Source organism: Cryptotermes secundus, unplaced genomic scaffold (genome assembly GCF_002891405.2).
Source record: "Cryptotermes secundus unplaced genomic scaffold, Csec_1.0 scaffold1769, whole genome shotgun sequence".
NCBI lineage: Eukaryota > Metazoa > Arthropoda > Insecta > Blattodea > Kalotermitidae > Cryptotermes > Cryptotermes secundus.
The window spans coordinates 349399-371320 of NW_019727434.1; the positions used below are offsets into that span (position 1 = coordinate 349399).

General features: G+C 41.8%; 1 protein-coding gene and 1 non-coding gene across 2 annotated transcripts in view; both read left to right on the plus strand.

The window, feature by feature from the left end:
- The window catches only part of LOC111864824 (dynein heavy chain 10, axonemal), a 136110-nt gene that overhangs the window by 93560 nt on the left and 20628 nt on the right, over positions 1–21922 (plus strand). The window contains exons 52-65 of the mRNA XM_033751598.1: positions 3222–3408; positions 4443–4635; positions 6233–6385; positions 7401–7588; positions 8516–8737; positions 9155–9257; positions 9351–9531; positions 12163–12317; positions 13094–13312; positions 14518–14791; positions 17287–17450; positions 18779–18874; positions 19766–19944; positions 20731–20890. Coding sequence (XP_033607489.1) covers positions 3222–3408; positions 4443–4635; positions 6233–6385; positions 7401–7588; positions 8516–8737; positions 9155–9257; positions 9351–9531; positions 12163–12317; positions 13094–13312; positions 14518–14791; positions 17287–17450; positions 18779–18874; positions 19766–19944; positions 20731–20890 — 2474 coding nt within the window. The remainder of the gene's footprint in view (positions 1–3221; positions 3409–4442; positions 4636–6232; positions 6386–7400; positions 7589–8515; positions 8738–9154; positions 9258–9350; positions 9532–12162; positions 12318–13093; positions 13313–14517; positions 14792–17286; positions 17451–18778; positions 18875–19765; positions 19945–20730; positions 20891–21922) is intronic.
- On the plus strand, positions 349–421 carry Trnak-uuu. The gene has a single exon. It is a non-coding gene; the product is annotated as a tRNA-Lys (tRNA).

Below are 21922 nucleotides of genomic sequence, written 5' to 3' on the forward strand. Positions count from 1 at the left end.
CACAGTGATGCCGAAACATGTAGTGAAGTGACAAGTGAGATCATATGCACTAGAAGACGGTCAATACATACACACAATGGACGCGAATCAGTGCAACAGGACACTAAAATATAATATTAAGGTAAGTCTATTCTGAGAACATGTAGTCACTGTGTACATTTGTCCTTAAGCTTATTGTCGAACGGAACAAATTCTGGGTCGGCTGTATAAAAAATGTTGTGTACAATATTTTTTCCTCACTTCATCCCCTTTTTATATGTTTATTTATATCCGTAGTTTTCAGAACGCTAACCCAGAATGAAAATTGTCCATGAGTCATATACCATCTCAGATACCCAATCTTACTAAGCCCGATTAGCTCAGTTGGTAGAGCATTAGGCTTTTAACTTAAGGGTCCAGGGTTCGAGTCCCTGTTCGGGCGTTATTTTAATTGCCTGGAATGTTTTCTTCTGGGTTTATAAGTCCAAAGTACTTTATCCGCTTAGGATGTAATCCATGGCAGAGCTCCAAAATGGGAATAAAATAAATGGTAAGCTGATAAGAGGCAATGGTTATCTCGCGGAATGGATTCCCACCGTCTGAAAGATCCGAATCCACTACTCAAGTGTTAATTCATTTTAAGACTGCACAATTCTGCATCAACAAGTCACATAGTCAAACTTCCAATTTTTTAACCTCATTTTTATTTGCTTAAAATGTATGAAATATTTTTTTTCCTTGGCACTACAGCCCCAGTGGGCCTAGGCCTACCTCCATGAACTTCTCCGTTCACTTCGGTTTTTCTAGATCTTACACATTTGGTAGGACTCCTTGGGCGGGTGACCAGCTCGTCGCAAGACCTCTACCTGTACACAAACACAGAAATACGCACACACACAAACTAAACATCCATGCCCTGAGTGGGATTCGAACCCACGATTCCGGTTTCCAAGCGAGCGAAGATAATACATGCCTTAGACCGCTCGGCCACCGTGACCGGCATGAAATATTTTTAGGCTTTTAAAATTAATACCGTGTTAGCTTTTAACTTAACTCTCAACGAGGGCCGCGCCATAGCTCAAGCGGTTAGTCGCTAGCTTTCTAACGCGGCGGCCCGGGTTCGATCCCGGATCTGGTCAAGTGGGATTTGTGGTGGAGAAAGTGGCGCTGGGATGGGTTTTCTCCGAGTACTTCGGTTTCCCCTGCCAATCTTCATTCCACCAATTGCTCCACAATCACCCTCACCTATCATCTGGGGCTGGTACAATAGGCCAGAAGTGGCCGCAGTACAAGGGACTTAGTCCCACCCCACTAGCAATAAAAACTGATATGGTGCGTTTTGCCGTTATACATCTTTACGGTAAAATAAGACGACAAAAATTCCATCAGAGTATATCGAATTTATTATCTTCTGACGATTAAATGTCATTAAGACCCCGACATGTTTCGGTCATAAATGACCATCTTCAGGAGGAATATCAGATATTGAAGGAGACTTTACAATTTACATATATGAATACAATATTTAAAGTGTTCATGTCATAATTTTCACGAAAAGTTAAAACTGAGACAGTATTGCCTTTCGTTGATGTCAACCGTTGTCCAATTCAACTTTCCTAATAGACGGCGCCTCTTTTTTTTTTAATGCCAGTGGGGTGGGACTAAGTCCCTTGTACTGCGGCCACTTCTGGCCTATTGTACCAACTCCAGATGATAGATGAGGGTGACTGTGGAGCAATTGGTGGAATAAAGATTAGCAGGGGAAACCGAAGTACTCGGAGAAAACCTACCCCAGCGCCACTTTGTCCACCACAAATCCCACTTGACCATACCCGGGATCGAACCCGGGCCGCCGCGGTGGGAAGCCAGCGACTAACCGCTTGAGCTATGGCGCGGCCTGACGGCGCCTCTTACTGAATTGTGTGTTGCTGCCTCATGCCCTCTTACGGTGTCAGTAAGGTGGCGTTGCACGGTACCGCTGGGTGGTACTTACTCGTAAGACGCAATGATTCAGAGCATGAGACAGCGATAGGCAATAGAGTATGACGCACCATTTATCAACAGATTTGCATTGAACAACGATTCACATCAATGGATTTTAATATAACATTAGTTTTAACACTATAAAAATTTCAGGGCTGAAAAATTAAATTCCTTATCCATTCATATACATTTAAAACACTTTTTTTAATATTTGGTTTTGTAACCGTCCTTCTTCAGTTCTGCTAGCTCCGGTAGAGCAATTCGATTCCTTTCAGGGCGTGTTGATTGGCCACGACTTGGGTGATTAGTGGGGCTTTTGGCGTAGGGAAATCACCACAACACCAATTAACTGTATGCAGTCTTTATTAAATCAGCACTAATTAAATAGAAACGGCCCGTATTGGTACCCTTCACAGATTCGTGAATGTAGGCTTACTGTTCTGGGGACGCACACTTAATAGTTACCACCGGCGTGTTTACGGGGATCCGAACACGTGTACCCCCGGTGAACGTAACTTCCAAAGTCTCTTAGCCAAGCACCCTGTGAATGGTAAATATTTGCCCTGGTTACTCAAAATTCGGGCAAAGGACCTCCCACTTCAGACGATGATTGGCTGGACCGGGCAGACTGGGAGGTTGCTTATCATTCTCCTCCATTTAGGAAAGCGAATATCCACTAGTGTACAGTTTAGGGGTGAACTTTGCCACCTGCTGCGTGGCTGTCAAACTGAGATTTTGGGGTAGCAGGAAACGACACTGCTAAATTTATGACTTCCCCTGTCAAGTTTAGAATTTCTAAAGAACTCGGCCTTGTGTTACGCATTAAATTAACTGATTTACGAAAGGGCAGCTGGCTTCAAGCTTGACCCAAGCCACTTGCTGCTTGTCTCAGGGGGAAAATTTCAAATTGTGAGGCGAAAGTGAGGAATTTCACAAAACCCTAACCATACACAAACATCAATTGACCTTCCCATAAACTGGACAGTTACAGTTTCTTGCGGAAGATTATCATTTAAGATTTAAACATGTAGCAGTCCTAATAGTGTGGGAGATCTGCTGAAAGCCAGAACTGTGAAACCAGCAAAGAGAGTCGTTGCTAGGGAACGGCTCTGCAAAATCGGCATAACAAAAGACATGACACATACTTAGGTCGTGACTTCACATACTATCACAAAGTAAAATTTTAGTTTTGTTGATTTTAATGTTAGGCCTTTAATCTACTTGTACATACGTAAGAGGACACACACTGCTCATTGCAGCAACTGCGAAGGCCAATAAGAAGAAAGAAGCCGCTACTGTGAAATGTATGGAACTCGAGGAGCAGGGTAAGACACTAGCAGCGGAGAAGTCGGAAGTCGAGGAGGCATTGGCTGAAGCATTGCCTGCATTGGAAGCGGCTCGTTTCGCCCTGAGCCAGCTGGACAAGAGCGACATCACTGAAATCAGGTCACATAGGATCCATGCTTAAGCAGATCATTTGCTATTCTGTCATATTTATTTTTATTTTGAAGCCTATTTCTCTATTTCTCTACAAATTATCTAGTCAGAATCAGAATGTTTTTCGAATACTTTTCATTATGCAGGGGTATGAGTACGCAGATATGGACCTGTGTTCGGGAGGCTACGGGTTACTATTTTGTCAGAGTGTTTTCAGGGATTTCCCCAGTATGTTCACTCGACTTCTACTAGAGTACCCTTAAATAAGTCACGACTGCCTTATTCTAAATTCCTGCCTGCTAATAATCCAGTATTATCTTCAAGTCCCATTAGAAGCCAAATAAAATTTCAGCGAAACGATGTCCTGAAACATAACCTATCACCTGAGAGATGTAATTTTTCACTGCTGCCAAATTTGGAGGTATGAATTAAAAATGTGTGGCGAGATGAACAACAGTAACTTTGAAGAAAGCAGTCTTCTGNTTAATATGGTGTTTGACCACTTTTTGTCTTAAATACAGCCGCAGTTCTTCTTGGAATGGACTCGTACAAGTTTTGAACAGTCTCCAGCTGAATCACTGACAAGAGCATTACAGAGTGTAAACAAACGGAAGAAGAACATTCTGTGTTGCCAGCTAAAGTTCTTACAATTTAATCGAAACAAATTCTATTCCTCAATTTCTTAGTGTCTCCATTATTTTTTCCAGACCTCTATATATGCATACGGATTTATAAAGCATCTTGCACACTAATAGAATAGAGTGCGGTCTAGCCGAATCGAGCCTGACCTAATAACATGCGGCAAAATTGGTGGTCATCTTTATTCTGCTCGGCTCGGCTCGATTCGGATCGGCCCATGCATTGTGATAACATTATGAAGGAATTCTATGCAAAACTAATGGGTATGACTTTTCAGCAAATTGCTGAGTCAGATTCGACTCGACTCGACTCTACAATTCTCTGCTGGACTCATTTCGGTTAGTGTGCCAGAAGGACGTAAACCTGAATAGTTATTATATACCGTATATGTACTTATATTTCAGATCATTTGCCACACCTCCTGAGCCAGTAATGGTGGTGTGTGAATGTGTGGCGATCATTGGGGGATGTAAAGACGTCAGCTGGGAAGTAGCAAAAGGAATGATGACAGATCCAAACTTTCTACAGACGCTCCAAGAAACTAACTGTGATTCAATCACTGGAGCACAATTCCGGGCAATCAGGGCCCACATGAAGGTAACACAGATTGAGAGACTAGGATTTTCGTAATTATTTTCCTATGTTCTTTTTTTCAGAATAGGTCCAACATTCGAAGATTTAAACTTAATTTGCCAAAATTATTCAAATTTTATAAAACTATCATGAATCACACCTGCTCTCAGGACTGCTCCATTTCTTCAATATCTCAAACTTCAAATACGCTTCTTCACTGTCCACCATACCCAGGATCCTCACAAACAGTATACTTGTATGTGCAGTTGCTACAGAAATAAGCTTGTCCAGATCAAGATCTGCGCCTCTTATCGCCATGTAAACATGCACAATCATCATACGTTTTCAAGAAGACAGATCTAGTATATCCTAGGAGTGGATTCTCGAGAACTTGACCGATGCTTAGCTGATACAAAAGTACTCATATCTGTAGTGCCAGGTGGTTCATTAGATTATATCCTCAGCCATTTGAAATTAATGCACACTTACACGTATTTTTTTATGTAAAAATAGTGAAGTTATTCCTGTACCAGGCCGTGAAGGCCCATAGGGTTGTGAGACGTTGAGGGTCTCACATTATCCAGAGAATCGGCTCAAAGATGGCGGTAATGTTGTCAGCCTTACGCGCCGGCCGCGCTTTAATCCCCAGGAAAATTATTTAATTAATTCCTGGTACTCATTTCTGTTAGTGGCTGAGTGCAAATTCTTTATGATCTATTTTAATATAGTACAGGAGGTCAGCATATGAAGACTTGGCGTGTGATTTGAAGACTTTATGTGTGATACAATGCAGTGGTACTGGGGGTGTGTGATTTCGTTACTGTTATAAATCCGTGAAGACTAGTGCAGACAAACTGAAGAGATTAGTGTGGAGTGCTTTGGAGTGCGAAAACAAGTAACAGTTTTATAATTAATTGTAGTTACGACCTGTAAATCGTAAACGAAACCAATTACCAATCCGAACCCCGTCTTTAATCACTGTGACACGTGACAATATTATATTCCCGTCTTCTCTTAGGTCTAAAAAGTAGTTAATTCCTTTAAGATTTTCTGAGCTTTCCGATGCAAGTTGTTTGTCCGATTCATTTCACCCTCCATGTTTCGGTGACCGTGATAATATTTCTTAAAAAGTAAAAATTATAACGCTCATTACATAACCTATGTTTCCTCCTTTCTCTTTGTCAAAATATTATCATCAGGATTTTGATTTTCAACACTCTCATTCTAATATTCTACCCTTAGGGTGAGAAACGCAATAATTTTTTTTTCATGTAACATGTTTAGGAATCTGTCCATTTGAAATCCCGTTGTGAAGTTCCAGTAATTCACTATGAAAGGAGAGGATAAGTAAGGTTCAGCCTGCACAGATACTGGGTTTTCGGACTTTGCCCATCGTCCGGATTCTAAATAACTAAGAAAGAAAAAACACAACATTTAAAAAAAAGATCCAGTTTCCTAAACGTTGTGTTCTTTTCTTAGTTATTTAGAATCCGGACGATGGGCAAAGTCCGAAAACCCAGCATTTCTGTGTGTTATACACCACCGTCAGAACCCTACAGTATCCATAAGGTTCAGTTTGTAAGCCATTACCGCTCCAGATTCAGTGTTGTTAATTTTGCAGAAATTGTCGAAAATTGATCACATGGCTGAAATCGGTAAAGCTGGACAGGGACTCCTGAGATTCATAGAAGCTTTGCTGATGTACTGCGCCGTCTACAGGGAAGTGAAACCCCAAAAGGATCGTGTCTCCCAACTTCAGGGAGATTATGAACAGGTAAATTATAATTACGAACCCCAAAATTGGAAATATTGTCACATGCAATAAATACTATGAAAATATTTGTTGCTGAAATTATTTGAGTCAAATTAATTGAATCTGGCAATTTAATTTGTAAAAGGTAAAGTTGTCCCTATGCGTGTGGGGAAGTGGATGTATAGATCCACATTTTCTTGACCTGGGAATTAGCTGGAGGTGAGTGGTCAGCTTCATGCCCCGGTCACTTTACCTCCGGGGACATGGGCCCCTGTACCCATTGGATAGGAGGCTGGGTGAACCCCACACCCGGTTTGGACTATTTGGAGAAGAGAAAATTCTTGACCCTCCGGGACTCGAACTCCAACCCCTTGGCCGTCCAGCCCGTAGCCAGTCGCTATACCGACTACGCCACCCCGGCTCCTGGCATTTTAATTTCTTACGTCTGATGTTATGGATTAGCTTTGATTTCCTACAATATTTGCAAGGTTCTTTTAAGAAGTTAAATTGGATGTCTTTCTACAAATATCTGTTTAGTTATGGCATTAAAATTAATATTTTGTTTGTATTGAGGATTAGCACGTGTTTAATACAGAAGAGGTACAAAAGTTTCGCTCTTACATTTGTATTTGCAGTTCACACGACTTATTTACCGTACAGGCCTCAAAATCAATCATCTTTCTAAGCAACACTAACCCGAGAGAAATACGTCTGGAGTAAAATTTACAGTATATTCTTTATCTTAATTTTACCACAGATTAAGCCAATTTCGAGATCACTTATAGGCCTATAATCTGACAAATTTACCGCCATCTGTGAGCCGACTGTGTGGATAAAGTGGGACCCTCAACATCTCAGAACATTATGGGCCTCCATGGCCTGTTGCAGGGATAGTTTAGACTTTAGCCCATAGGCCTATTATAACATAGCTCGAAGTACGAATCAAATGTAACAGATATAAACTTTTAGTGTCATCAGAATATTTCCATAATCATATAGAATACAGACAGTGTCTATAAATGCATTCTGTTTTCAGGCTAAAGGAGACTTAGACAAACTGAACAGCGAGATTAATACTTTGGAAGAGGATTTAAAGGCGCTTGAACTGAAATACGGCGGTGCGATGGGGGAGAGGCACAGAGTGGGAGAAGAAGCAGACATCATGCAGAGGCGCATTGTTGCCGCTGATAAGCTTATCTCTGGTCTGAGCACCAAGGAGGCTCGGTGAGATCCTGGCCACTCTGGAAATTATTCAGATTATTTTGGAGCAAAACAAAATTATGTGCCTAGTGGACTGAAAATTGTCTCTTCCAAAATTAAATGACATGAAGACTGAGGTTCTCATGGCAGTGACTGTAAGATAGATCGCACATCGGCATGCGTCAAGACATGTAACAGTCAAGACACTATGTCTACGACATGACGCAAAGAAAGGAACACAGTTGAAGCGAATGAGATTATGAAAACCGCCGCACACCGGTCTGAGTCATGATGCTGTCGTCAGCTTCATGCTGAGAAATCACGAATGAAGCAAGACTGCGTCTTTTGTCTCATGTCTTGATGCTTGTTTTGACGCAGTTGGTGTGCGGCCGCCCTTATGGATGTAAAGCCGATTAGTCTGCCCACGGTTACTGACGTCAACTACTGTATTTCTTCTTGCTGGCTACTGGTTTAGATCATTCTTCTTCTGTGTAGACTGTAGAGGGAGGTAGCAGGTTCCATGTCTTTACATACCAGAAGGTAGTACGCCTCAGTAGAAGTTATGTTAAATTCAAGGGATAAATTTTAGTCCATATTCTCGTCGTGAAATATTACGTACTAACATTTTTCAAGTAATTTCAGATATGGAACATGCGGACGGACGGATAAATGAAAGTATTTTGATTATATTGTGTGAAGCAAATTCTGGAAATACATCAAAGATGCCAGGAAACCTCTAAGAAGGTTACTGAAATCATTGACATGATATTTCTGTTTAATAAATCATCCGAAATATTTGTGTACTCGTATAACGCAGTTCATAAATAAGAAATAAAGGCCAGTAACGCGTTACAAAATCTCCCCTTTATCTTTGTTTCATTTAGCGTTTGTTTCTTAGAATTCCATCCCATACACTAGATGGATCTGAGTGAAGGGTATATTGCAATGCAGGTGGTCTGAAGAGCTGGCGAACCTACGCGAAGAGAGGGAAATGCTCCTTGGAGACTGTCTCATCTCAGCTTCATTCCTGAGCTACACTGGGGTCTTCAGCTGGGAGTTCCGGCGTCAGATGCTGTACGAGGACTGGGAAGTAGATCTCCGAGGTCGAGGCCTGCCTCTATCCAAACACATTAGGCCGGAGAAGGTCCTCAGCAACGATGTCGAGATAAGCAGGTGAGACTCTAGCGCTTCTGTCATGGAAGCTCCAGATTTGGGAATGTATAATTCAATGTGTTTCATGTAAGATCTGAAGTTTTCACGGCGGTGACTATGAAGAATGCTCTTTTCTGGGATGTGGCGCCGTGTAAATATTTTGTTAATCGACGTTTCGGAGGAACGTATCGCCTCCATCTTCAGGGTATAAGAAATATTCAGTTAACCGACGTTTTGAAAGAATGTACGGCCTCCATCTTGAGGGTGTCTACAGAGACCTGCTCACGCTGGTTCATCGTTCACGAATTTCTTATACCTTGAAGATGGAAGCGATGCTTTCCTCCTAAACGTCGGTTAACGTAAAATCTACAGGGCGCCACATACCAGAAGACGGCATTCTTCAAGTGGATTTATTTTCGTTTTGCCATGAGTTTGCAGATGGATATCGGAAGGTTTGTCTCCAGATGAGCTGTCAGTACAGAACGGGATTTTGACGACACGGGCGAGTCATTTTCCGCTCTGCATTGATCCCCAACAACAGGTAGGGAATTATACTGTTAGTAGCCACTCACCAGAAACGTTGACTAGCGCTGTCCTCTTCAGCAGTGTATGAGATAACATTAATTTTTCTCAGGCTCTGCACTGGATCAGGAAAAAAGAAGAAAAACAAAATCTCAAGATTCTTAGTTTCACCGATCCCGGTTTCCTCAGACATCTTGAGGTGGCCATGAAATGCGGATTCCCTGTCCTCTTTCAAGACATTGATGATTATATAGATCCTGTTATAGATGATGTCTTGGAGAAGAATATTAAAGGTCAGTGATTTTATGAATACGCCCTAATTAAATTACCCGTATACTTAACCTACATTGATCATCATTCGTTCATTCATCAATGGATCTACAGCCTTTTGCTGGGCCCTGGCCTCTTCTTCAGTTTTGTAATCATTTTTACACAGACGATAGGATTCCATGGACGAGTGATCAGCCCGTCGCAAGGCCTATACCTACTTACAGGACAATACAAGCACAGAATAAACGCATATAGACATCCTTGCCTTGAGTGAGGTTCGAACACACGGTCCCAGCGTTCGAGCGAGCGAAGACAGTTCATGCCTTAGACCGCGTGAGCACAGTGATCGGCGTCTTCATTAATTATTTTTCCTTGGCACTACAGCCCCAGTGGGCCTAGGCCTATCTCCATGAACTTCTCCGTTCGGTAGGACTCCTTGGACGGGTGATAAGCTCGTCGTAAGAAACTAAACATCCATGCTCTGATTGGGATTCGAATCCACGATCCCGGTTTCCAAGCGAGCGAAGATTATTATTATTATTATTATTATAGGGGGTGGGTTTCCCCATGCACTTAGACCAGTTATTGGTCCATTGTGCGTCCCCCTTTAATTTCTACTGTCCCCATACACTACCGGTACTGGTGCGTGTTATTAGCCCCGTTCAGCCAACGAGGTCGGCCGTCGGTACCTGGAAACTACTTGGGCGGGAAATTGTTGCCTAACTAATTTTGCTCAGAGGTCTCCTAGAGACATGAGGATCTTTTACGTGCCGTAAATCTACGACACGGGACCCATGGCTTAAAGTCCCTCCCGGAGGACATGTTCCCTGAATTTTTCCGCCTTTAAAAATTCCACGACCTCCGCCGGGTTCGAACCCGCTCGGCTACCGTGACCGGCCGTGATTAATTAGGAAATGAAAATATATTAATTTTTTTAAACATAAGACACGGTAAATTGAACTTACGAATGGTCGATGCATCTTTGTGACTTTTTAATATAAGCTCGATTTCTTTATTATTTGTCTAATGGTCTAGAATAAGTGGCACTCCACAGAGTGAAGGACCTTGTTTCTTGTATTTCGTTAAATAGACGGACTTACACTATGGAAATGAGTTTCAATTAGAAGTTATAGATCATAAACTGCTGTAAGCCCTACTTATGCCACTAACAAGCGTAACGTGACGAAACTTAAGGGCTGTTTTGTGCTAATGAGATGAAAGATAAAAATGTTCCACTTCTTTATGTAGAACATAATTACCTAGAAGATAGCCGTCTTCTGGGATGTAGCGCCGTGTAGATATTGTGTAAATTGACGTTTCGGAGGAATATATCACCTCCATTTTCGGGGTATAAAAATCCGCGAACGAGGAACCAGCGTGAGCAGGTCACTGCAGCCACCGGATTGTTAGTACGTTCCATCAGAATCCATAAAACGACAAAACATTCAGAAATGTTAATTATAGGCCATATGTATCCGATGAACCAAACTACCCCAAAATTAAATGGTTTGAACCTATGTAGATCTGTTACAGGAAGACATTTCCAAATGTAATTACAACCGGTATGGTGTTTGCGTGCTGGTCACGCTAGCTGAGCGGTCTAAGTCATGCACTGTCTTCGCTCGCTCGGAAGCCGGGATCGTGGTTTCGAATCTCACTCAGGACATGGATGTTTGATGTGCATTTTTCTGTGTTTGTGTACAGGGAGAGGCCTTGCAACGAGCTGATCACCCGCCCAAGGAGTCCTACCGAATGTCTAAGCTCTAGTAAACCAAGTAAAAAGGAGAGTTTCATGGAGGTAGGCCTAGGCCCAATTTGGTGCTGTAGCGCCAAGAAAAAAAAATCGTGTTTGCGTGCTCATATTTGCGGACGGACATGGCAAGTAGGCATAGATGCCCTCCAGACGGATGTGTGCTTGTGAATAGATCGAGAGGTGCGTCAGTATTGGCGGCCAAGTTTTTCATAACAAACCCACGTAATGAAACACAAACATAAATAAATGACTCCTTCAGCCCATTGAGGGCCCAGGTCTATTATTCAGTACCGTAATCATTTTTCACAGTCGGTAGGACTCTTTAGACGAGTGATCAGCCCGTCGCAAGGCCACTACCTCACCACAGGCCAACACAACCAAGGAATGAACGCATACACACACCAAACATCCATGCCCTGAGTGGGATTCGAACTCAGGATCCCAGCGTTCGAACTAGCGAAGACAGTCCATACTTTAGACCATGCGGCTACTATGACCTGGCGTAACAAACGCACAGAAGAACAAAATAAAACGAAAAATTTTCAATTTAAACGGTAATAACACAATGGAAACAACAGAACTTCTTATTGAAATTTGCCACAGTTTTAAGATTCCAACAGTGTTGGCAGAATTTTAAGAACGTTTCGGAGGAAGTTTCTGTCTATGTCCTCAGGGATGAAGGATAAGCCAAGCGGGAAACAAGCAGAGAGCTCCTTGATGCTTGTTTATTGCTAGGCTTATCTTCTCTACCCCGATTTCTGAAGCAGAGTATTTCTCCGAATTGTAGGCACACTCCTGTTAGACTATGAGGCATCGCATCCCAGAAGATACCACTCTTCATGTGAGAAGTTGCTGAACTACAAGCTTCCATGAATTTCGTAGGTTCTTCTCTCTGTTTCAGTTCTGAACGGCAGATCATTCGTTGTGCTGGGAGACAAGGAAGCAGATTACGACTCCAATTTCCGGATGTACTTTACTACGAAGCTGGCCAACCCAGTTTTCAGTCCAGCTGTGTACGCAAAGACCACCGTCATAAATTACACAGTCACTGACTCGGTGAGCAATAAAAGTAATTCCATATTTGATAAGTAAATTGAGCAGGGTTTCATTCCTGAGATGCAAATTCTGGTATGTCATGGACTCTGATAAAGAAGCCCAAGTTCTATGAGCCAAGTCTTATTCTCTTCACATATTTTCAATTTGTAATTAAATTCCTAGCATAATTTATCTTTCTTGCGAGTCATGAGGGCGCGGGAAATCCAGAGAAAATCAATGCTATATATCATGAGATACTGTCTATACAACAGCAAGGTGCTAACTGAAGTCGGCCATGGCTTAGCGCACTAATGATCATCGAATACATTCGGACATGTGTGTGTGTTTGTGATTGTCATGTGTGGGAGTTTATCTGTGCTCACACAATATCTTAGGACTTTGTTAAGCCTTCGTGGATATTTGCGTCTTTGGTCTAGTGGTCAGAGTTCCTGGCTACAGATCCAGAATTCTCGGGTATGATATTCGGCGTTACCAGGTTTTCTGAGAAGTAATAGGTCTGGAACGGGGTTCATCAGCCTCGTGAGGATAATTGAGGAATACTTGAATGGAAAAGTAGCGGCTCCGGTCTAGATAACCGAGACTAACGGCCGTGGGAATCCGTTGCGCTGACCACGCGACAATCTATCCAAAAAAGTTGGCACTAACTTCGCTGACAAGCGAAGGTCGCTCGGTCGGTATAGTTCGCTTGAGGACTAAAAGCCACGGAGTTTGTTTTTTAATAGAATTAGTTTAATAATGTGATATTTTGGTGGTACAGAGTACGTTTCTTTATTCAGAATTTAGAAGATCAGCTACTGAGCGTGGTGGTGCGCAATGAACGATGTGAACTTGAAGAACAAAGGGAGAAATTGATTGAAGAGATGTTTCGAGACAGGAATCATCTGAAGGATTTAGAAGATTGCTTATTGCAAGAATTATCCGTATCCACAGGGAATATTTTGAACAACACTGAATTGGTTGCAACTCTGGAAGAGACCAAGGAGATGGCTGAGGAGGTAAATTAATTTCTTATTATAAATTCGGCGAGTTCAGTGTTCTATTACATAATCATTTACACTTTATTTATGAGTGTCAAAGATGACCGCTTTTGTGGGGTAGTGGTCTGAGTTCCTGGCTATAGATCCAGAGGTCCCGGGTTCGATTCCCGGCGCTACCAGATTTTCTGAGAAGTAGTGGGTCTGGAACGGGGTCCACTCAGCCTCGTGAGGATAATTGGGGAGTTATTTCAAGGAAATCGCAGCTGCGGTCTACAAAAATGAAATTAACGGCCGTGGGGATTTGTTGCGCTGACCACGCGACGTCGTCTGTCCGCTAAAGTTGGCACTAACTTCGCCGACAAACGGCGGTCGCTTGGTCGGTATAGTTCACTTGCGGACTAAAACCACGGAGTTTGTTTATTTGTTTTGTTGTCCTGTATAGGCAGAGACCTTGCGAAGACCTGATCACCCGTCCGAGGACTCTTATCGACTGTCCAAATTGTTACTTTATTTTATTAAATTACAACTTGATTTAAGACGAGCAAATGGCCCCCACTTCAACTTTAAATTAACACATATCTTAACTTGAGAACATTGAACACAAGTTAGGATATCGCTTCCAAATCTGTGTATTCGGTATAAGCTCTCTTTAATTCATGTGAAGTCAGCAGTAATAATTAGGATCCTTATTCAAGTACTTTAGTAGCAAATCTTTTTCCAACAAGGACCTCTGCCGTTGAGTAAAACTAATTTCCCACCCCTACGCTGTTACAAGCATTTTCATCAAGTGCTTCTACTGGTTAGGAGCAAAGCATTATACTTCTTAGCCCACTGTTTTAAGAGATGATATTTTTTTCCTTCAAACCTTGTGTAGTTGGGGACCTGGATAGCTCAGTCGGTATAGCGACCGGCTATGGGCTGGACGACCGAGGTGTCGGATTTCGAGTCCAGACCGGCTCTAGGTTTCACCCAACCTCCTATACAATGGGTACCAGGGGCTCTTTCCTTGAGGTAAAGGAGCCGGGACGTGAAGCTGACCACTCACCTCCAAATAGTGCCAAGGTCAAGGAAATGTGGATCTATACATCGACCTCCCCATAAGTTTTCATGGCGCAGTGCCTAAATAGTTAAGCACAGGGACAACTTTACTTTTACTTCACCTTTTACCTTGTGTAGAAGAAGAAGGTTAATTATAACACTGTGACTGTACGTTATGTCACCAGGTGACCAGGAGGCTGGAGTTAGCGTCTGAGACTGCAAAGGACATTGAAAGATTACGAGAAGGATACAGGCCCGTAGCTGAACGTGGAGCCATTTTGTTTTTCGTCCTTTTGGATATGGCCAGAGTGAATCCCATGTATCAGTATTCCCTTTCTGCCTACATGCAAGTGTTTGCAACCTGCGCGCGCAGAGCCCTGCCGGACACAATTCTCAGCAAACGGCTCACGAATATCATCATTGCTCTAACAAAAGCCGTCTACGACTTTGGATGTACGGGTGAGTGTAAACACTGCGTTGATCTGCGGAGCTTCACTTTGTTATAATGTCACGTGTGACGAGAATGACGTGTGTTCTAGTTCGGATGATTAGATTGATTAGCACTTTGGTTACAGTCTCTCTTAATCACATTTAAATAGAGCGCTATCGCGGATTTACACACACACACACGCACGCACACACGCACGCACGCACACACGCACACACACACACACACACACACACACTGATCCTCTCCTGGTATCACAACGAAAACGCCGGCACTGTAACAGTCTCACTGACTCACCCACTCCAAACATTACTCACGAATAAAATTTTCTAATCACTCTTTAAATCTTCACGGGCCGACGAACTTTCCGTAACTATCTTCTACAGAGAACTCAGAACTGAGAACTGAATCGTAGCTCCGTTTATTTTTAAGATGTCATTTGCACGGACCCCGTGGAAAACATCGTCTTCCATTGTTGAAACATGTTTACTGAACCACTGCATAGCAGCGGTCGCGGCGCGGACCACATAGAAAACAGTCTCTCTATTTTTGACGTTTGTTTACCGAGACGTTGCTTAGCAACGTTCTGGCCATCCTCATTACAATATATTCATGTTTCGAAATTTAAAAATTGTAAATATTGTGACGTTTCGGACAATTTCAGTCTCCATCTTCAGTCGAAATACAGAGGATAGGGAAGATAAGTCCTCTAATCTGCACGGTTCCATAGATCAACCGCTGCTTCATGATGGACAGGTTCATGTAACTAACCGTACAGAATATTCATCACGTTTACCCCCTTGCCTGCGTTTCTCCTGAAGACGCCACAATTTTTATAGTTTTAAATTTCGATGAATATAAAATTTTTAGTGCCAAATAAAATAACACAACAATTATAATACATCATTGTCATCAAACTCTAGAACTTCATTGCGTTATGGTTGATCGGCGAGTGCAGTATAATTTAAAAAGAAGACAAAAATGTTCTCAATGACATTAAAATTGTGAAATTTTCTTCCAGGTTTGCTCGGAACAGCGCAGCGGTTCTTGTATTCTTTATTTCGTCATAAGCTTTAGAGTTGACATTACCTTCATAATTAGGGTGTATGATATTTCCTTCGAAAATCTTCTAATTCATACATTCCATAGAAAATAATCCAATTTCCGAAGATGACAGTCACTCAGCTGCTGCAAATTTTCCCACAGTTTGTAGAACCCGAAGACTCATTACCATGTTAAAAGGGCCCGTCACTGAAACCTGTTCTCGAGACAGCTGAATCGTATTTGCATCCTCACATCCTGTTTCTTTAAGAACCATTTTATATTGTCGTCCACTTCCACCCTTGGTTTCCCAAGTCATCTTCTTCCTTTAGGTTATGCGATTAAGATTTCATGCGGATTTCACATTGATCCTATGCGTGCTACATGCCTCAGTGATGGCATTCTCCTTGACTTCGTTGCCGTAAAATTAGATAGGGGCTTCTACAAATACTGGATGCAAACTCCATCTGTTCTTCCTTTCTCTCTTTTGGGCCCAAATGTTCTCACCTAAATGTTCTCAGGCACCCACAATCTAAAATTTTCCTAATGCTTAGAGACTCTGGATAATATAAAATGGGTAAAATCATTCTGATATTCTAGTCCCTTCAATGTCTGAGCGTGATCAATCCATTTATTTCTTTATTATTCATATTAAATTTATCTGATTTTCTCTTGACATGGCTTTCTTTATTTTCACACAAGAAGAGATAGTTTAATATATGAATGTACAAATAACTTGAATAGTGTAGCATATAGGGGTGGACGTCCGGGGTTCGTTTCCTGGTAGTGACTAGCGATTTTTCTCCACTTCACGGCGTCCAGACCAGCTCTAGTCTCCTATCCAATGGGTAGAGGGGGTAAAGCGGCAAGGGCGTGAAGATGACCACTCACCTCCGTTTTGTACCGAGGTCAAGTATGGTGGAACTCCCATGCATCAGTCATGGCATGGTGCTTAATTGATTAATTTTATCTGATTTTCTCTTGACATGTCGGCTTTCCTTTATTCTCATGCAAGCAGTTATACGGCCTACTACAACATTTAACATCTTTGGAACCTATTTTCATCATTTTTCTTCAGTCTGCAAGTTTCGGTTTCGTCCTGTAAATTTTGTTATGGCTCAGTAACTTCAAGGCGCTTTGAACTTTGATAGTTTTTTCAGCGTTTTAAGCCTCGCTTGCGAAGTCCGTTATTACGTCCTAGCCTAAAGAGTTGATTCTGGACCACACACATCATATTTCATTAAGATATATTTTAATAACCACGGTATATATTTCTAGATCTTCTAAGTACATTTATGTTAGCCTTTTCCACTGAAATCGTGCATTTCTCATTTCTTCGTTGCTCTTTACATATCCAGACCAACCCATAAACGTCGATTTGATCACCCAAATAATTTTGTGAAGATTACGTAACGTTCTCCATTTTCCATTGACCACGGATACAACTTTGTGATATTTTTAACAGGTATGTTAGAGGAACACAAACTCTTGTTCTCGTTACATATGGCAATGGAATTTGAGCAGAGCCACGGAAACTTGACGCAAGAGGAAGTCGACTTTTTTATCAAGGGAAGTGCGAGTCTCACCAAATCTGAAAGGGCATCTCCAGCCAAGTGGATACCTGCACAAGTGAGTTAACAGAATTTTTATCTGTATGCTAACCGAATACAAAGGCTTGGCACTAATTGTACCAAGATTCGTCATTTGACATTAGTCGCCTCCTCACACGTAATTTTCGTAAGAGCGGACTTAATACTATCCTGTAACATCGGTGTTCCAAATCCATCATTCTGCCTACATGTATTGTCTCCTCCGTATATGCTACATGCCAATTCATCCTAACTTCCTACATTTCTCTATCCTTTGAATACGAGGTGACCTATGAAGAGTATTATCTTCAGAAACGTTGCCACATGTAGTCCACAAGTTCACCGATGTTTCGGAGAACATGCTGCCTCCATCTTCGGGGTTGAAGAGAAAGTAAGGCAGTACGGTCCTCCTAGATATCGGTAAATATCTACCAGACTCCATGGCATAACACTCCAGAAAATACCGCTTTTCATAGTTGCCACCGAGAGAACCCCAAGTCTATCGTAAGACGTTCCGAATTATGTAAGTTGCAAAGTTTAAATTTCATCCTTCTTAGGCACAATTATTTTCTTCAGCATTTTGTTTTGCGATAGTATTAATGGTTCATATTCTTCTCTCAGAGTAACAGATCACGTCCCACATCCACCCAAACGATTTACAAACTTGTCTTTATGCAGTAACAACCCAGGGTGGGACTCCCCATTCACTGGCCGTTTACTTGAGTTCCAAGTGATGGTGCCACAAATCAGTGACGGCAGCGTTTATATGTAACAAGTCTGAGAGAGAGAGAGAGAGAGAGAGAGAGAGAGGAGAGAGCTGTAAAGTGCCAGCTTTAGCGGGTAACGCAGAAAAAGTTATCGGCAATGTCCATACAACCACGTCGAATGTTTGTCTATTCAAACAGAAATCACTTGAACTGCCACTTCGCCGCAGAGGAAGCCAATATATCAGCAGTGTTCACACAAACACGTCACACTTTCGTCTGAAACAACATCAAAGTCACATTACAAATTACTGAAAATTTAGGAGACGTTTACTTAAAGAATACCAAAACACAAGTAAGGTTAGGAACTGAAGAAAAGCTGTCGAACATTTTTTACAGTGTTGCCGTTCCATCGTAGCAGTTTTTCCTAACTTGAAGCAAATTTCCCGTAGTGTTGCCTTATTGTTACCAACCTGCGTAAAATGAAAACTAGAGCTAGTTTTCAATTTTCTTTTTTATATTCGTTATCAGCACCACAGTGTTGATAAGAATTGGATACTGTTGTTCAATTTACATTTTCACTGTTGAACAGTGTAACTGGATTTTGGCGAAGTTTAGTTGAAATAGTTTACAATGTAATGATTATGATGCCTCCATATTTCAGGGTTGGGAGGACATTATGAAGCTGTCAACTGATTTTGCTCAAACCTTCGAGAATCTTCCAAATGACATAGATTTTCACGCTGATAAATGGAAAGAGGTAAGAAAACTGCTAGTCTCTATATTAGGCATGAAATGCGTTATGCACTTAATAGTTTTGATCGGGTTATGATCCTTGAAGAAAGACTGGTTATAAATGTACCGATCTATGGCAGAGAGAATGTAACTTTCTACTAAATAATTTAATAAATATTCATATTGTTCATATAAAAACATTATTGATGTTTCTAATATTCCTGACCGGTAATATATAATAATTTTTAAGTAGACCTACATTACCTCTCTCCCAGAATATTCGCGTTAATATAATTTCAGTTATTAATACAATACAACAAAATTAAAATAGTAATTAACTATTTTTATAATTTAAATCAACATGATGGATCAGTAACAAGAAAGCAAATTAAAAATGATAATTAAATAAATATTTATAACTTAATATTCAACTGATTTCAACATACATATTTCTCTAATTTATGAGGGACAGGAACGCTGCCTATTTCATACATATAGACATAATTATCGTTTACGCAATGTTTTGATAAATAAATTCCTCTTTAAATATATCATTTTACCATTGGTGACAAAATTACTGACCGTTTTATGTAGCGATTGCTTCGTATTCGTAAGATCGAGGGTTCAGATCTCGGCACCAAAACCAGACGATATTCCTGTGAAATATTTTTTGCTTTGTGCATCCAGAAAAACTTAATGAAAGTGGCGTCAAATAGACCAGGTCTGCGTCTTTTCAACTCATCATTCACAATCATAACTACCGTTTGGCGCCATGCATAATTCGCATTGTTAAACTTCTTCATTAAGTGGACCAACAAATAACCAATCAACTGATGAATGGTTAAGAACTACTTAGCCGACTTGGAACTTCTGGACTTGTGACTCTAACTGCATGCTTGTATGTTCCTTCCGACAGTGGTACGAACTGGGCACACCTGAGACCGTGGAGTTCCCCGATGGGTACACGCAGAAGACGAATACCTTCCAGAAACTGATGTTACTGCGGTGTTTTCGTGCGGATAGAGTTTACCGAGCCGTAACAAACTATATTACAGAAGTAATGGGCGTAGAGTATATAACCCCCCCAATCATCAGGTAAGTGAATAATATTGTCATTTCCATGCCACCACTCGAACAGCAGACTAAAATGTTCGAGACCGAAAAGAACGTAAAAATGAGGCGAACTGCTCAATGGAAGTGAAAATATTTTCCAAATGGCCTTGATGTTCATTTATTGTACATACAAACATACTGTCACGTGTAAGATTTGAGGCTTTCACGGCGGTGACTATGAAGAAAGCAGTCTTCTGGGATTTGGCACCGTGTATATGTGGTGTTATCCGACGTTTCGGAGGAACGTATCGCCTCCATCTTCAGGGTAGAAGGAAAAATATAAGAAATCCGCAAGCGAAGAACCGGTAACCGGTTCTCACGGTCTCTTCGCTTGCGGATTTCTTATATTTTTCCTTCTACCCTGAAGATGGAGGCGATACGTTCCTCCGAAACGTCGGATAACACCACATATACACGGTGCCAAATCCCAGAAGACTGCTTTCTTCATACTGTCACGTGTTAGCGTGTGACTACAGATGGGGTTTTGGTTGGTATCTGGATTTATTCGACATTTACACACAGAACTCGTAACTACAAGTAAGGGCTATGTTCTCACTGTTCTACACACTTCACGACACAAAAGGCCTTCTCAGTCTGTTGCAGTCTTCACTAATCGTTGCTTGGTAGCAGCTTCCAACGGCGGATATTCCCTTACTCTAGGTGCCCGAACTATCCCCGTGCCTCAGCTACCGACTTCTAACAGCAACTCAAAACGACCGAACTGCAGTAGCTGACCCTTCATACAGTTATATTTACCTCCTTTCGCAGTTTGGGTGGCGTTTTCGAACTGAGTGCGCCTACAACGCCGGTTGTGTTCATTCTTACTCCAGGATTCGATCCAACCTCTGACCTAAGGAAACTGGCGGACGGTTCTGCTTCTGGGGGTAGCAAATTTCGTCATCTAGCTCTCGGACACGGCCAAGAACTGGTGAGTTCAGTAAGAGGTAAAGTTATTCCTATGTTCATCTAATTAAGCTCTGTGCCATGAAGGCGTGTGGAAGGGTGGATTTATAGAGCCATGCATTCTTGACCTCGGCACCTATTGGAGGGTAGTGGTCAGTTTTATCACCCGGCCGCTTTACTCAGGAGAAAGGGCCCCCGGTACCCACTAGATAGGAGGCTGACTGGGCCTCAGAATCGGTCTGAACGACACGGAGAAAAATATTTCCTGCCCCTACCGGGACTCAAACTCCAACCCCTACGTGGTCCATCGTGTAGGCAGCCGCTGTACCGATTCTATTATCATGTTAATATGGCTATTTATTGAAAGTTGTTTGAAATAGCGTGAGTTATTTCATGGTATGAAGGAAAGATAACTGGAGAACGAATAGACATCGTTAAACATTCAAGACTGTCGAATAAAAAGAATTAGTAAAAGTGACACCGAATGAGGACAAAATTCACATATAAATGGTGAAGTACAGACAGCTAAAGCAAAACGCTAAGGACGATCAGTGAAGAAAGTACAGGGTGATTCATATAGAACCGGCCCGACGAAATGAGCTGTAATATAAAATATACCATACAGATATTAAAGTAATGTACACATATCTTATCTTGGATTGTGTGCCGTGATCAGAGCAGGTGTTGAAAGTGTCCGCCATTTTCAAGTAGGCACTAGAAACACTCGCTGTTCAACAGTGAACTCCATGACTGTCGCCTGCGCACTGCAGACACGTTTCGGGATTGTCCTTGACCTTGCAGCATAAGGGCTGCCACTTGCCGGATCATGCGCACACCATTCGACTCAGCACGGCCCACGGATTATTATGTCGTAATTGTGAGCGGTTATATGCATCACCTGCGGAATTATTAGCAAATTCATCGGGCCGGTTCTATACGATTCACCCTGTATTAGGCCAGTGTTTATCAACCAATTGTCCGAGGATCACTTGCGGTCCATAATTTAAATTATCGTTGTTTAAGCAAGTCATGAACACATCTGGGGGTTTTATAGAAC